The sequence below is a fragment of the Cryptomeria japonica genome, chromosome 4 (assembly GCF_030272615.1).
Source record: "Cryptomeria japonica chromosome 4, Sugi_1.0, whole genome shotgun sequence".
In the NCBI taxonomy this organism is placed as follows: domain Eukaryota; kingdom Viridiplantae; phylum Streptophyta; class Pinopsida; order Cupressales; family Cupressaceae; genus Cryptomeria; species Cryptomeria japonica.
In genome coordinates this window covers 280,098,731-280,113,345 of record NC_081408.1, presented here as the reverse complement: position 1 = coordinate 280,113,345, position 14,615 = coordinate 280,098,731, and the positions used below count along the sequence as shown (strand labels likewise).

Here is a 14,615-nt window from a genome sequence, read left to right as displayed (position 1 = left end):
AGGGAATGGTTAGTGACAAGTTTTAGAAAGCTTCTAGAAGAGGTTGAATGAAAGGGAACATGTGGGTAGGTATAATGGGTTAGGTTTAGGAATGGTTAGGTTAGGTGGTTAAAAGTTAGGAGAATTTGAATTTAAAAATTCAAATAATAGGAAAAGACTAATTAATTTCAACAACTCATGAATTTGATTTTTTTAATTAATTAGAGGATTAGAAGAAATGATTATGATGGAGAAGAATTAATTAATTTGAATTAATTAATCAAAGGGGATTAGTGAAATGAACCCATTAAATAAATCCTTAGATTTATTAATAAGTAGAGGAAAGAGGGTATTTAATCATATTGTTGATGAATTTAATTAAATTGGGGAGGAGGATTAATTAAATAATTGATTATTCAATTAATTATCTTCAGATCATTTTTAGGTGTATATATTTTTCCCCTCTTTGAAGCAAGGTGTGATGATGCATTGATTCAAACAATAATTTCCTTTTGATGATGATATTGATTTGATAGCATACCCCAGCTCTTGATTGATTAATTGTGGTATGATCATAGTCTATGAAGTGTATACCTGTGTACTTGTACCCGCAAACACAAAACAATCAATAAATCATTATAAGCAATGGTTAGAAAATTAATCAACAAAAGATAAAACCATAGCTAATCGATCTATTGCCTCCTAGTAAATGCGAGTATGAATTTTGCTCTCAGATCTTGTTATGCAAATTCCAATGACTTGACTAAACTTAGATGGAGGATTTCAATAATGAATATGCATGATCTAGAAATGATATCATGATTAAGCTACATGATTTCATGATTATTCTTGAAAATAGGCTAGAATGAAGATGCAATTAAGCTAAGATTGAACTTGATAACAATGCTTGAAATGATAAACTAGAAGCTAGATGCCTATAGTAACAATGCTTGAATGCAAATGTGATGAATCAATTAAGATGCAAAAATGATATGAATTGGGACCATTTGTGCTCGAAAATGAGGTCTATTTATAAGATTTCCCAGGGCTAGGGGTGAGGTGGCAGGAATCAATGGTTAAGATTAAGTCTGAAGATATCAATGGTTAAATTGGAGGAGGTTGGCAAAGGGGTTGGACTAAAGGGAACATCTATCATTTCTATGGTGAAAAGTGTCAAGAGGCTTCTAGAAGGGGTTAGATGAAAGGGAACACTTAGTGACAAGTGTCACAAAGCTTCTAGAAGAGGTTAAATGAAAGGGAACATGTAGGTAGGTAGAATGGGTTAGGTTTAGGAATGATTAGGTTAGGTGGTTAAAAGTTAGGAGAATTTGAATTTAAAAATTCAAATAATAGAAAAAGGCTAGTTAATTTCAACAACTCATGAATTTGATTTGTTTTAATTAATTAGAGGATTAGCATAAATGATTTTGATGGAGAATAATTAATTAATCAAAGAGGATTATTGAAATGAACCTATTAAATAAATCCTTATATCTATTAATAAGTAGAGGAAAGGGGGTATTTAATCAAATTGTTGATGAATTTAATTAAATTGGGGAGGAGGATTAATTAAATAATTGCTTATTCAATTAATTATCTTTAGATCATTTTTAGGTGTATACAATAACTATGATAAATATGTTTTTGAAAGGCTAAGTTTAAAAGTCTTTTTTTAACATGATTAGTGGAAAGAAGTATTATAAGTATGACTTTTAAATTTTGGGTATACTCTCTATAAGGAAATGGTGGTGATCATTGTTATTAAAAAAGTGTATATTAAAGGTGACCATTTAAGGAATTTTGAAAGTATCATTAAAGATGCAAGTAAAAGAGAAGGAGAAAAGAATAAAAATAAAATGACGTAGACTTTTTTTAATATTTGGAAATCAGCTAGGATGTTGGAGATTATTTAGGTATACAATATAAACTCAAAACAAACAATTATACATTTTTTAAATGGATTGAAAAGTTTCAAGCAGATAGTAAAAGGAAGAAAATTGATATGATTGTATCATAGTATTGGAATTTGGGGAAACATATACACAAATAAGAAAAGAAGCAACATTACATCTTGTTCTGAAAAAACATAGTTAAATTTTAGAAAATTACAAAGCTTATTCTGCAAGGTATAATTCTTGTACAATAGAAAATATTAAATAACAACCATCATAGGCAATGAGTACATTTTAAACATTTTCCTATGTGGTTTGCATGGGAGATTACAAACACAAGTAGTTGCATTTTTTTATTTTGATGAAACTATATTTGGGATTCCTTTAATGTCATTGGATCCTAGAATCAAAAACCAAAAACACAAGTGTTAGTGTTTCATAGGAAGAAGGAAAAATAAAATAGTTAAATGATAGAAGCATGAGAAGGATGATCTCTCAACAAAAGTAAATGTTAGAAGGTTGCAATAAGATAATGGTATATACTTGCAATGTAATTTTATTTTTTTGGAAAGAGTGAGTAACTAGTATAAGTAATCAATGAAAGCGATTAACAATGATTTAGTGGGCAAGATGGGGATGTCATCTACAAGAAATAAAAATGATAGTAAGTGAGAAAAATAGTGTACTTAAGAGCATTGCAATAAGACAACTGAACCAAAAGTGGAGGAATTTTAAAATGAAAGCACTTACACTTAATCAAATCACTATGATAAGGTTGGATAATTTGTTAAGAAAAGTGTATGCATGTAGATTGTTAAACCTAAAAGGAATACACATGTAAGAGGAAAGTGTTCAAATAGAAGGTGATAATAGATATAAAATAGTTGAAAATTAGAATTTAAAAATTTAATGTCTTTTGTACCTAGTGAGGAAGAAAATGACCATGAAAATATGCTATGTGGTAAGGTAGGTCAATACAAGTTAAAAAAAAAATTATCGATGAACACTCTTCAATTGGTAGAACCCCTATTCCCTGAAAATGGATCTCTACCCTCCTCCGCTGATTGAAGAGAAGTATGACTTCTAAAGCCACACTTTGTTAGAATGTTCTGATACAGGGAGTTAACTGAGAGGAGGGGGTGAATCAATTTACTCAACAAGTATAGAAAACAATTCAATTATAAACCTTAGACCAAGAGAAACACAATGAAGAATATAACATGAAAGAACAACACACATAACACCAATATTTTGACGTGGAAAACCTAGAAAGGGAAAAACCACGGTGGGAAACCCTACCCACAATCAGATGAATACTCTATGATAGTATTGTGAATAATTACAATGGGGTCTCCACATGTAGAAAGGCCAACAACCTAGAGCGCACTTCTCATCACAAAGGGAAGTTTCACTGACTTACAAAATCATTGGACTACAATCCGGGAAATAATGAACTCTGAAAGTAGCATCTACTAATGCCTGATACAGTTTCAGTTAATTACTGATGCCTACTCTACAATGCAAAACCTTCCTTTAACCTTTGCTAAATGATATAACCTTGTTTGGTCATAAACCAATCTTTGATAATGTAGACTTAACCAGCCATTGATCCATCCATCCATCATTCCATCAATCAATTACATGAATAAGTCACCTATAAATATAGATCATCAACCTTGTTGACAAGGTCGACTAAACCCTAAACCCATAAACCCATAATTAGAAAATTTTTATCACACGATATCACCGAACCAATATTATGATTTACATTACATAGAATGGACCTAAATCAAATAACCAAACAATTATATCTATCAATAATTCCGCTTAGACAAAAATCCAACACGCTTCATTGGCTGGTAGAATCCCCCAACAAAATTTTAACCGGATCTAATTAGGACCACCATAACAACATGTCATCTAATGAAAAGTCACAGAACACTCGAGATAAGATCAAGAAATACTAACAACATGATAGAAAATAATTCCATAAGCTAGACCCAAAATCCACAAATGAATTCACCAACTAATGCATACTAGTAAAGCTAACCGAGAACACCAGAAGCCGTTAATGCCAAAAGAAAGCCGAGAAATCCACAAACAAGTTGGTTACTGGTAGATACCAAAGCGATAACCAAACCATGAAACCAATAGAATAAGTTGTTGGTATTTTGGTATGGTTTTGTCATTGATGTCAACACCTACTAAAGCACTAGCACTCTGGATATCCAATAGCATTCACCGGCAAACAAGTAACTATTGCACAGTTACTAGTATATGGTTCACCGACAAGATATAATGATCACCAGCACTTGGAATGATATGGAAGACACTTGGTAATGTTGAAGACATCATGTGGACACTTTGTTTTGAAGAATTAATCATTGGTATAATCATATTTGCATATTTTCTTTTACCAGCAAATAGGTCCAGGGTTACCTAGGGTTACACCGGTAGGTTTATCTTTTTATAGATCAGCATGGCATGCTATGGAGATGATTTATTATTGTTGTAAATGCTTTAAGCCGACATGTTTAATCGGTTATTGCATTGGATATTATATTGTTTGTAAAATATTTTATTGTAATATCTTGTACAGCCAACCTACTAAAATTGGTCTTAGGTTATGGTATAAATGTAAGATCTTATTTGTAAGATCGAATGTGGGAATGCAAAAAAGAACTAAGTGAAGGTATATGTGAGATTAAGCAGAGCCTTACATGAAGACATCATTTGAAGGAGAAGCTAGGTTTTTGTGGAAGCATATCAACATTACACCGGTATTGAATCCAGCATATGAAGATGCTATTTTGTGTAGTACATTCTTATTGGTTTTAATCATCCAACTGTAGTCAGTGTGACTCCCATTTTATGATTGAGTAGTGAGCTCTAGGCTGTTGGCCTTTCTGCATGTGCAGATCCCATTTATGTACACTTACTATCTGCAGTAGTATCATTTGATTGTGGGTAAGGTTTCCCACCATGGTTTTTCCCCTTATAGGGATTCCACGTACAAATATTTGTGTTATGTGTGTGTGGATGACTTTGTATTTATGTTTCATGCTTTAATCTTTACCGGTATAGCAATTAACTATTAACACTATCTACCAACATACTTAACTAGTTTACCAGTATTAACCATTAAGTTGGTTGAGTTGTTTTTGGTTTGAATTTATTAGAAAACTGATTCACCCCCCCCCCCCGTCGCTCTCAGTTGTCTCTGGGACCTAACAATTGGTAGCAAAGCTTAGTCCTCTTCTTCAGAAGTTTAACAACTTGAGGAGATCCAATGACTACTAATTATTTTAGGAAGGACAGTCCTAAACTTGATGGAACCAACTATGGGATATAGAAGATCAAGATGGAGACACATCTGAATTGCATTGGTAAAGACATTTGGGAAGTTACAAAGAATGGTTATACTATTGTTGCAGTTGGTCATACCACTCCAACTACCTTAGCTAAAGATGAGGAGAATGATTGCAAAGCAAGAGAAGCGCTTCTGAGCACTTTATCGGATCAACAAATCATGGGATTATCAGATAGGTCTACTGCTAAAGCTATTTGGGATCATTTGGAAACACTGAATGAAAGAGATTCCACAGTCAAGATTGCAAAGCTTGAAAGCTTCTGAGTTAGGTATGAACATCTGAAAATGGAAGAATATGAAAGGATTTCTGCTTTTATGGAAAGAGTAAATGAAATTGTTTTGGATGTGAAATGTTGTGGAGGAACATTGAGTGAGGATGAAATTGTTTCAAAAATCCTAAGAGGATTGCCACTGACATATAAAATGAAGGTTACTACTATAAATGAGTTAAGAACAATGCCTAATACATTAGTAACTAGGGATACATTGATTGGAAAACTTTCAGCCTTTGAAATATATATATATATATATATATAAATTGCTTGTCAAATCCAATGGATTAATGTATTTGATTATATTATTGAATTATTATAAATGACCAAATGTGGTCTCTTGTTATTAATCTAAGTAAGCTATGTGCAAAACCTATGAGGTCTACTATCTAAATTGCGACATGAGGGTGCCATGTAAATGTAACTAACAAAAGAAAGGGAAAACTAATATTCCACTAACCTACTAACACGTGTCCACTTTGTGCATGTCTCATTGCTTATGTGGTTATTGATTAGTTTTCTAGAATTTCATTATGAATGCTTAATTCTTAGGATGCATGTTTATATGAAAATATTTACTTGGGAAGGTAACGATATTTATATGCATAATTCCTTTAGCATGTAATAGTCTTTAAATTGGCATAGTATTTTGTAGAAACTTCATGCATGATAATTTTTAGTTAGCTTTAATTTATCTTATTCATATACCTGTTAACTTTAGGTTGCGATATTTATTTATTTTGATATGTTATTTCATCTTCCTTCTTACTTGATATCAAGTATTTCTTACATTTTTAACTCTTACGAGTGTTAAATCTGGCATCTATATGAATGGTTATTTGTCTTTCATTTGATAAATGCATGATAGAAATCAAATATTGTTTGATAGATCTTAATAGGATTTGATTATGTTAGTTTGTCTAAGGTTTGGACTAGCGGGTCCTTACAAAAAATAGGGTTCAATATCTCAATACATGCAAACTAAGAAATTAGGCCTATTTTCACTTTGATTACATTCAAAAGGAGAATTATCCACTAGGCTCAATATGGCTCAAGTACAAAGTGGATGCAATGGTCCTTAATTGTTGAGTTGAAATATGAAATGTAATTGTAAGAAATAATTAATGAATTAGGAGTAAGTAAGTTTAAATGATAGCTTTTTGCATGTACAAGAAGACAATAATTCAACACCTAGTTTAAATGATTGAGCTGAGTTGGGTAATTCAACACTTAGTTGTACAACTGAAAAGATTAGAGGATGTGGTCATAGAAGACATACAACTATAGAATAAAATAATGGAGCAACAAATCCTAGGTAAATTGTAGAAGACGAGAGTGGATGAGGTTCAAATAATTTATTTTTTTTCATAGTCCATTCATTTGGAAATATCACGTCAACACATTAAATAATAACAAGAGTGATATCAATTTCCTTTATCACTTTTGTTGACAATGGCATATGGTGAAAACTCTTATCAAGGCTCAAATGAATCAACTAGAGAAATTGATACTCTTGAAGAGGACCAAATAGGGTGCACATAAATACATAAATGGATAGTCTCAAGTCCAAATTGAAGTATTTCATGTATAGTTCAAATAGCTCCAAGAATTTAAAAAGAAAAAAAGGCACAAATTGCATCAACTAAGGGAAGTAGTGAGTGTTTAGTTGGCACATATCATTAAAATTGTGTGGGAGACACAAAATTTATCGTAGAAAATTCAAGTTTCCAACACCCTTCTAGATATAAACCATATATTCACATATATTTAAATGTAGAATTAATATTTAAAATAATATATGGTCTAATGGGATGATAGTTTTGATAATCTAAAGGACACTTGCAAAAATACTTTTCTTGTAAACAAAAGTTGATATGAGGAAAAGCCAACATTTTGAAAGGGGAGATGATGTTAGCTACAAAGGAGTAAGTGTAGACACAATCAATACAATAAATAAAACACTTCACCACAAAGAGCATGTAGAGGGAAAATAAAATATCTATATGAGTACAAAGGATGGGTCACATCCCATCTCGATTAGATATTTGTATAGAAAAATATGTTACAAGTAATTGAAGAAAAAGATATAGAAAAGTGAAATACAGATAATGTATATGGAGAATATAGACAAAAGGCATATAATATATGTAAGAAGATGTACGGATAGAAGATATAAGGATAATAAATATGACCATTATTAATCCTTGATAATATAAATATACTTGAGTTCTATATCTATTGTGTTATGCTATGAATGTTTTAATGCTTTGATATTTTTGCTAACTAGTTCATGATTAACATTGTGCTCCATTCGTATAAATGTGTCTAGGGTATAACAATACATATCGATATTACTTGGGGATTATTACTCCGGTCTATGTTCCACATTTTTCTTGCCAATACATTACATTATTTTGATGTCTTTATCACTTGACAAGTATATCTTTTATGCCAATATATTCATAATAAATTTAGAAGATAAAATAATCTCATGGTCATTGTTGCATGTAGAAATTTTATTTAATTGCATCATGCTACCATCATGATCTACCCTTGATGATAATTATTTTTAGATCTCTTCATGACAATTATTTGTTTAATAGAATATTTCAAATAATTCTATTTATCATATTTATTCACATGATTTGTAACCTAATCCTTCTAAATAATTACAAGACATATTATGACTCCTAGGAACATTCCTCCTATGTTTATTGTATGCCAAGTAATGTTGACATATTATTTTACCATGCTCTATAATTATTATAGAATTTCTTGTAATGTTACACACTACTTTATTTTCTAATAAATTTATTGGAATAATTCAAACTTCAATTTTTTAATAAGGTATTTATAATTCACATGATCCTCTCTAAGAATTTTGATATATTTAACTTAGTAAATCATATTTTATTCCATGCTTACATTATTGTTAATAGATAGTATACTTATCTTTAATTTCATATAATTTCCTAAATATTGTACTCACCATCCTTGTATCTTATATTCATACGATTAGGAGTCTCATTATTTTTTAATCATATCTCACTTCTCTTTCATCTTCCAAAATGAATTTATCAAAATTTTTTGAGATATACACATTCCTATTTGGGTTTGATAAATGGCACACATTGACCGATGATTATACATGGTTTAACAATCAAATAATGATTATCTTTGTTATTGTGTTATGTGATAATATCTCTAAATTGTTGTATAATAATTCATATTTCCATATACTTACATCCATTACTCCAATTTGTTGTCATTCTTTGTAGGATATTAAATAATGTGGATGCATATAAGGTTACCAAATTTTCTTATTTGAGTATGCTTATAATGATTGTCACGTGATCATTTGAAGGCTATTTTAGATTATCACATAATATATTTATTTCTATATGGTAGTATATTTTCATTTACTACCTAGGCGCTATGCTTGTTCCACAACAAGTGGAATATCTGTCACCCCTTTACTCTTTGATTTTTTCTTTTAGTTATAAACATAATATTCATTTTTAAGTACCTCTATAATTCTACTTTATTCATTTTTTCTGTCTTTTAATTTTCCATTCTACCTAGTTACACCAATACAAAAAGCATACACAATCTTATAGTTCAGTTGAATAGTTACCCAAGGATACCATTTGAAGATAAAACTCCACAAACAATTCTAAGTACACCAATATGAACAACCCACAAAATCTAAATATTCTAACTATTCACTTGATTATTGATAACAAACAAATCGCTAGGCTTAAGTATATCAATATCATTGTCATTTATAGTTATATAATGTGAAAATTCATGGGAAGGTCACTATTTACATATGACTACTATAAAAAGACAAAAAATGAGACATAACATGACAACTATAAAATGATGAATAGATACTAAAATTATTAGAAGATCAATAATGTGATGCAGTTAGTCATATGTAAACATGGAAATAACATGTCAAGTAAACAAATGAAGAGAATGTACTAAAATTATTGGAAGATAAATGATGTAATGTACATCTATCAAGCTTATTTCAAACAATATAAATTGATCAATAGTTTTTTAGCTTCTTTCATTTGTAGAGTGTTTTGTCAAGATTGTTTAAACGTTCTTTGTTTCTCATTTCATTTTTTGTTATATTATTAATCTATTGTTTTTTCGATTAAGTGAAAAGCAAGTTTTGAAGGGGCCCCAAAACCCTTTACATAAAGATAATCAAAAGATAGAGCATTAAAGTCCAGCTAGAAAGAACAAAACACAACATAGAGACATCTGGCAAAGACAAAAAGATAGGAAGAAGCCAAAAGAGGCAGAGGGATAGCACAAATAAAACTAAGGGATAGCCATGAAAAATAGACCCTAAGAAAGATTTATGATAAGTTCCGTCATTTCTTGCTCCAACAGGACCATTGAGGCAGAAGCACTCTTTAGATCCTCTAGCTCCTTGGCATGTTGGGTCATCTTTCTAGTACTAGCACGGGTTCTTTTACCATGACTAGTTGTGCCCCCTTCAAGAATCAACACCTTATCCTTATTTGTATCAATAGTGTTGTTTTCATGTTGGACCTGTTCTAGCTTGCTAATCATCATACTTAAGCTATCGACATAGACTTTCAGTATTTTCTAGCTTTTTTCTCCAATCTTCTTTAGGGTATTCTCATGATTGAGAACCTGCTTCTCTAGATCATTAAATCTATCCTCCACAACCTTAAATTGAGATCCATATGCACCAGTGATAGCCTCGACATTGCTGATGGCTTTAGTCAATTCATTCAGGTAGTTGGGAAGGTTACTAAGCTTACTAGTACCAATAGCTTCAAGGGTAGTCACTTTCTTGGTTGAATCCTCCAGCTTATTCTTCAAGCTATTGATCTCTGAATAGATCTAGTCCAAACCTTACAAAATTCCATAATCCCACTCTTCGCAGTATTGAGCATAGGGGAATTTTTGCAGTCAATGTTGATCTCAGGGGCAGAGCTCTCAAGGGTCTTCACATTAACATTTGTAGCGTTGGGAGGTAGAGTGTCACCTTCCTTCACCATTTTCCCCTCTTCTTCCACATCATCAGTAGATTTATTGGGGTCCTGAGGATTTGGTTGAACATTAAGAGAACCATTCTCTTTATCAGGGATGATGTCGGTGATAACAGGGCTTCACTTGTTTTTCTTTTTTTGCAAAGGGGTAACATTATCACTATTAGTCTCCATCCCCTCGTCATCTTCTTCATCACATTCAAGCCAACTTTCCTCTTCCTAAACCTTACTTCTTTTTTCTATAACTCCTTTTCTAGATTTCTTATTTCTAGACCCAAATGCCAAATCTTTGTCCTTTTCCTTGGTAGAACCCTTAGCAGGGGTAATCCTATCAACATCATCTTCCCACTCAGTATCAGACCCATTATCATCACATTCATCAGAGTCCTCAGATTCATCATCTAAATCAGAGAGCTCGGTGATGGAACGCTACACAGAGGAAGCCTTGACATGGTTGTATAAGAGCAACATTAACCCTTATGCAACATTAGACCTAAAATCCTTCCTGCTAGTGTTAAGGGAGATCAACAAATAGAAAGGGATAGACACCAAGTCCTTATGTCGAAAATGATTTAGAAGCACAAAGTGATAATCATAGACACGAGAGTATCTACCATGAAGTGTAACATATTACATGACAACAAACATCATCCATGTCCATACATTTTTTATCACTTTTGGAGAGTAGTAGGTTTTGCTAGATTTCACCAACTTGCTTCTCTCAAACTCCTCCTTCAGGAATCACTTGATAGCAAGTTTAGTGAGCTTCTTGTCTCGATAAAACTTTTTTCCTTCCATCAACATACTATTAATTTATGCAATCATCCCTTCGTCAATTTCAACCTTTCTTCTTCCTATGGTTATTTTACCATCTTTCCAATTCTTTTTGAAAATTCTGGTCATGATAGGATTTCCCCCTAAAATTATCTCCATATACCTTATCATCTTAGCCATTTCCAGAATAGCCCAGGCCTTTGTCTTGTCTTTCCATTCATCACGGGAAAGTGGCTCAATTCTTTTCCTATTTCCTCCCATGGCATCCACAAATAGAAAATTCTTATCCTTCACAGTATAAAACAGGGCAAAAATAGAGATCAAAGTGCAAAGCAGGAATGCCTTCAAAATAGAAATGGGCACCCACAAAACATGCAGAGTCTTGTCTACATTAAACGTCATCTCAATCTTTGAGCGTTGCTCTTTTTGATTCATTATAAAAAATTTCATTGATAACTGCATTGTCATAATTACTTATCTCTCCCTTGTAACCATGCACTCTATCATAAATGAGGAGTGCACGCACCTCGTGAGGAAGATCCAACTCATATTGTGATCAACATAGATGGCCATGTTGGCAGCCTAGTCAGCAATAGTGCTGGTCTCTCTATAATTGTGAGACACAATACATAGCTCGAAAGAGTTGATTATCTCCTTATCTTGAGATATGATATTCTTTATGGTCCATGAAGGGGACGATAGGCCTTTTAGGCATTGAACAATATTATTTGAGTCTCCCTCTAGCCAAACTTTAGTAAATCCCATGGATTTAACTAGGACCAGAGTTTGGTAAACAACCATGCCCTTGGCTAAGTGGTTGGTCTAGGATCCCATGGGCAGTGTCACTACTGCAATACAATAGCCACACTCATTTCTTATCACTCCCCCACACCCAACTGTCCTCAGGTTTCCCTTGGCCACCCCATTATTAATCTATTATTACTGAAGCACAATTGATTAAATCATTAAAATAATGTATTAATATGTTATAACTGCAAATAATATTTACATACCTATTTTACAACAATCATCATAATATATGGAATTTCTTAAGCAATGATGATTTAATTTAATTAGTTATTTTTCTTTTTGAATCAGGTGATCCCTAAGCATCATTAACTTATACATAACTTATATAAAATCAGTACATATCTTAAATCTTCACTCCCCAAATACTTGAAGAAAAGCAGGCTGAGCAATACCCACTCTCAACTTTTATTTAAGCGTTACTACATTTTTTTATTCTCAGAAAGAGGCCAAAGTAGGCCCATCGACGGGAAACAGCTTCATTATCAATGATTCTTTGATAATTGAGCTATAATTGGCTATCCTGTCGTAGTAGTTGTTCCATAGCATGACTCCTCCATATTTTGAGGATGTCTTGATCTCGGGCAGCACCTCAGAGACGAGTATGGCTGCAGTAATGTAGCCATTTGCATAAGCTCGAAGGGAAGTGGAAAAGCCCCCGAAAAGGCCCTGTGTTTGAATGGTAATAACATTCACGGTGGTCCACTTATTCCACCAATACAACTTATTGGTAAGGGTCAGACAGCGAGGGTTGTTGTAGAACTGAATCCACATATAGTCGAAAAGACCCATCTCCAAGGCCACTCCTAGGTGATCATCGGGATATGGGCACTCCGGAGTGGCGCTGAGATAGACCTTCTTTGAAGAGGTGCTTAGAGTAGACAAGGCCCTGGCAAGAACATCCCAATGCTACGTCGTCGTTCTGATATCAAAATATATGCCGTCCAAAACAGCATCTCCCAGAGGCCTAGAGTCTAATTGCCCTCCAAGGAAGTTCTCCCACAGATAATTGGTCAGGTTCTGAGCATCCTCTATGGCGCCGAGTGAATAGTTTGAGAAATTGGGCCATCCTCTGATAGATAAAAACACCTTTACACCATTGGACTGGCAGGACTCAATATCAGCACTCAGTGATTTGCATCCTCCCGAGGGGGGATAGCAATGGTCTGCAAGGTTGAGCACCGGCGTCTGCCCATTGCTGAAGTCTCTTAGATAGCTGAGCATCATAATTTTGAGTCTGTCACTTGCAAAGGTGTTGGCAAGGGAACGTTCCCAGTGATTCTTACCCCAGTATATACTTATGTTTGCCGCAGATGCCCCTCTCCACAACAGAGCAATAACACAGGTAATCGCGGCCCCTCTCACTCTCACACTCATTCTAGGACTCTCCATGCTTCACAATGAATGAATGGTTTTGCATGATTTAAGCAGGTGGGATTGATATCCATATATAGCACTTTGCCACATGACATTTTACTTCAGTGGTCCTTCTACGAGTTTCCATACGCGGGAGCACTATGGTAACATTTCACCTACATTTGTTTTCTCCGTTGGCTTTTCTAAGTAGAAGATATGAGAATTTCGTTTGTATTATCCTTTTTTCTTTTCCTTCTTTCTCATTCATGTGTTAACTTCATATGTGCTAGCTATGATTTTATTATTTGTATATACTAAATCTTATCCATATGTGAGCTTGTGTAGTCTATATATATATATATATATATATATATATATATATATATATATATATATAAAGCTTAACATAGTATTTTGAGTTTTGTTATAAGTAATTAACTCAAAAATATTAAAAGTCAAAGCATCAATCAATCAGATTCAAGAATTAAAACATATTAGCTTTGTTCATATAGTTTTTATTCATTTATATTTATTTAAAATCTACAAATTTCTTTTACTTGTAATTCTATTGGATAATAGCAATGTACATTAAGATGATGTCAACTTGAATTGTTTTGTCAAACTTTTACTGCTTTTTTGTTGTAATATTGATTAATATTTTAATATGCACAATAATGTTACTATTTTAAAAAAGTCTTCAATAGTTTGACATAGTCATAGGTGGGCCATTTTTTTTTGGAACAAACTAATAATTTTGTAATAATCAAATTATAACTACCTTTTATAATTTTTGAATTGAATTTTCTACAAGTCTTTAGAAATCTTATCTTCATAAATACAAATGCAAAGAGAGCCAATGAGATGCGACCACTTGTTTTAGCAATCTACAAAAAAATTGGAAACATCTTATCCCATTAATTTTCTTATTTTTCTTCCTTTTATGAAGAAAATATTTATATCTATAGTTATATCAAAAGTTTCTAGAAATCTTATCTTCATAAATACAAAGGCAAAGAGACCAAATGAGATGCAACAACTTGTTTAGCAATCTACAAAAACTAGAAACATCTTATCTCATTAATTTTTTTTCTTCATTTTCTAAAGAAAATATTTATTTCTATAGTTCTATAAG

The 14,615-nt window shown here is 32.6% G+C and overlaps 1 protein-coding gene and 1 pseudogene across 1 annotated transcript; both read right to left on the bottom strand.

Moving 5' to 3' along the window:
- The window catches only part of LOC131077483 (hevamine-A-like), a 30,011-nt pseudogene extending 18,256 nt beyond the window's left edge, over positions 1-11,755 (bottom strand).
- Positions 11,756-13,036: 1,281 nt separating this feature from the next.
- Positions 13,037-13,519, bottom strand: LOC131077516 (acidic endochitinase-like). The gene has a single exon (XM_058015028.2). The coding sequence runs from the start codon at positions 13,517-13,519 to the stop codon at positions 13,037-13,039; it is 483 nt and encodes a 160-aa protein (XP_057871011.2).
- Between the last annotated feature and the right edge of the window lie 1,096 nt (positions 13,520-14,615).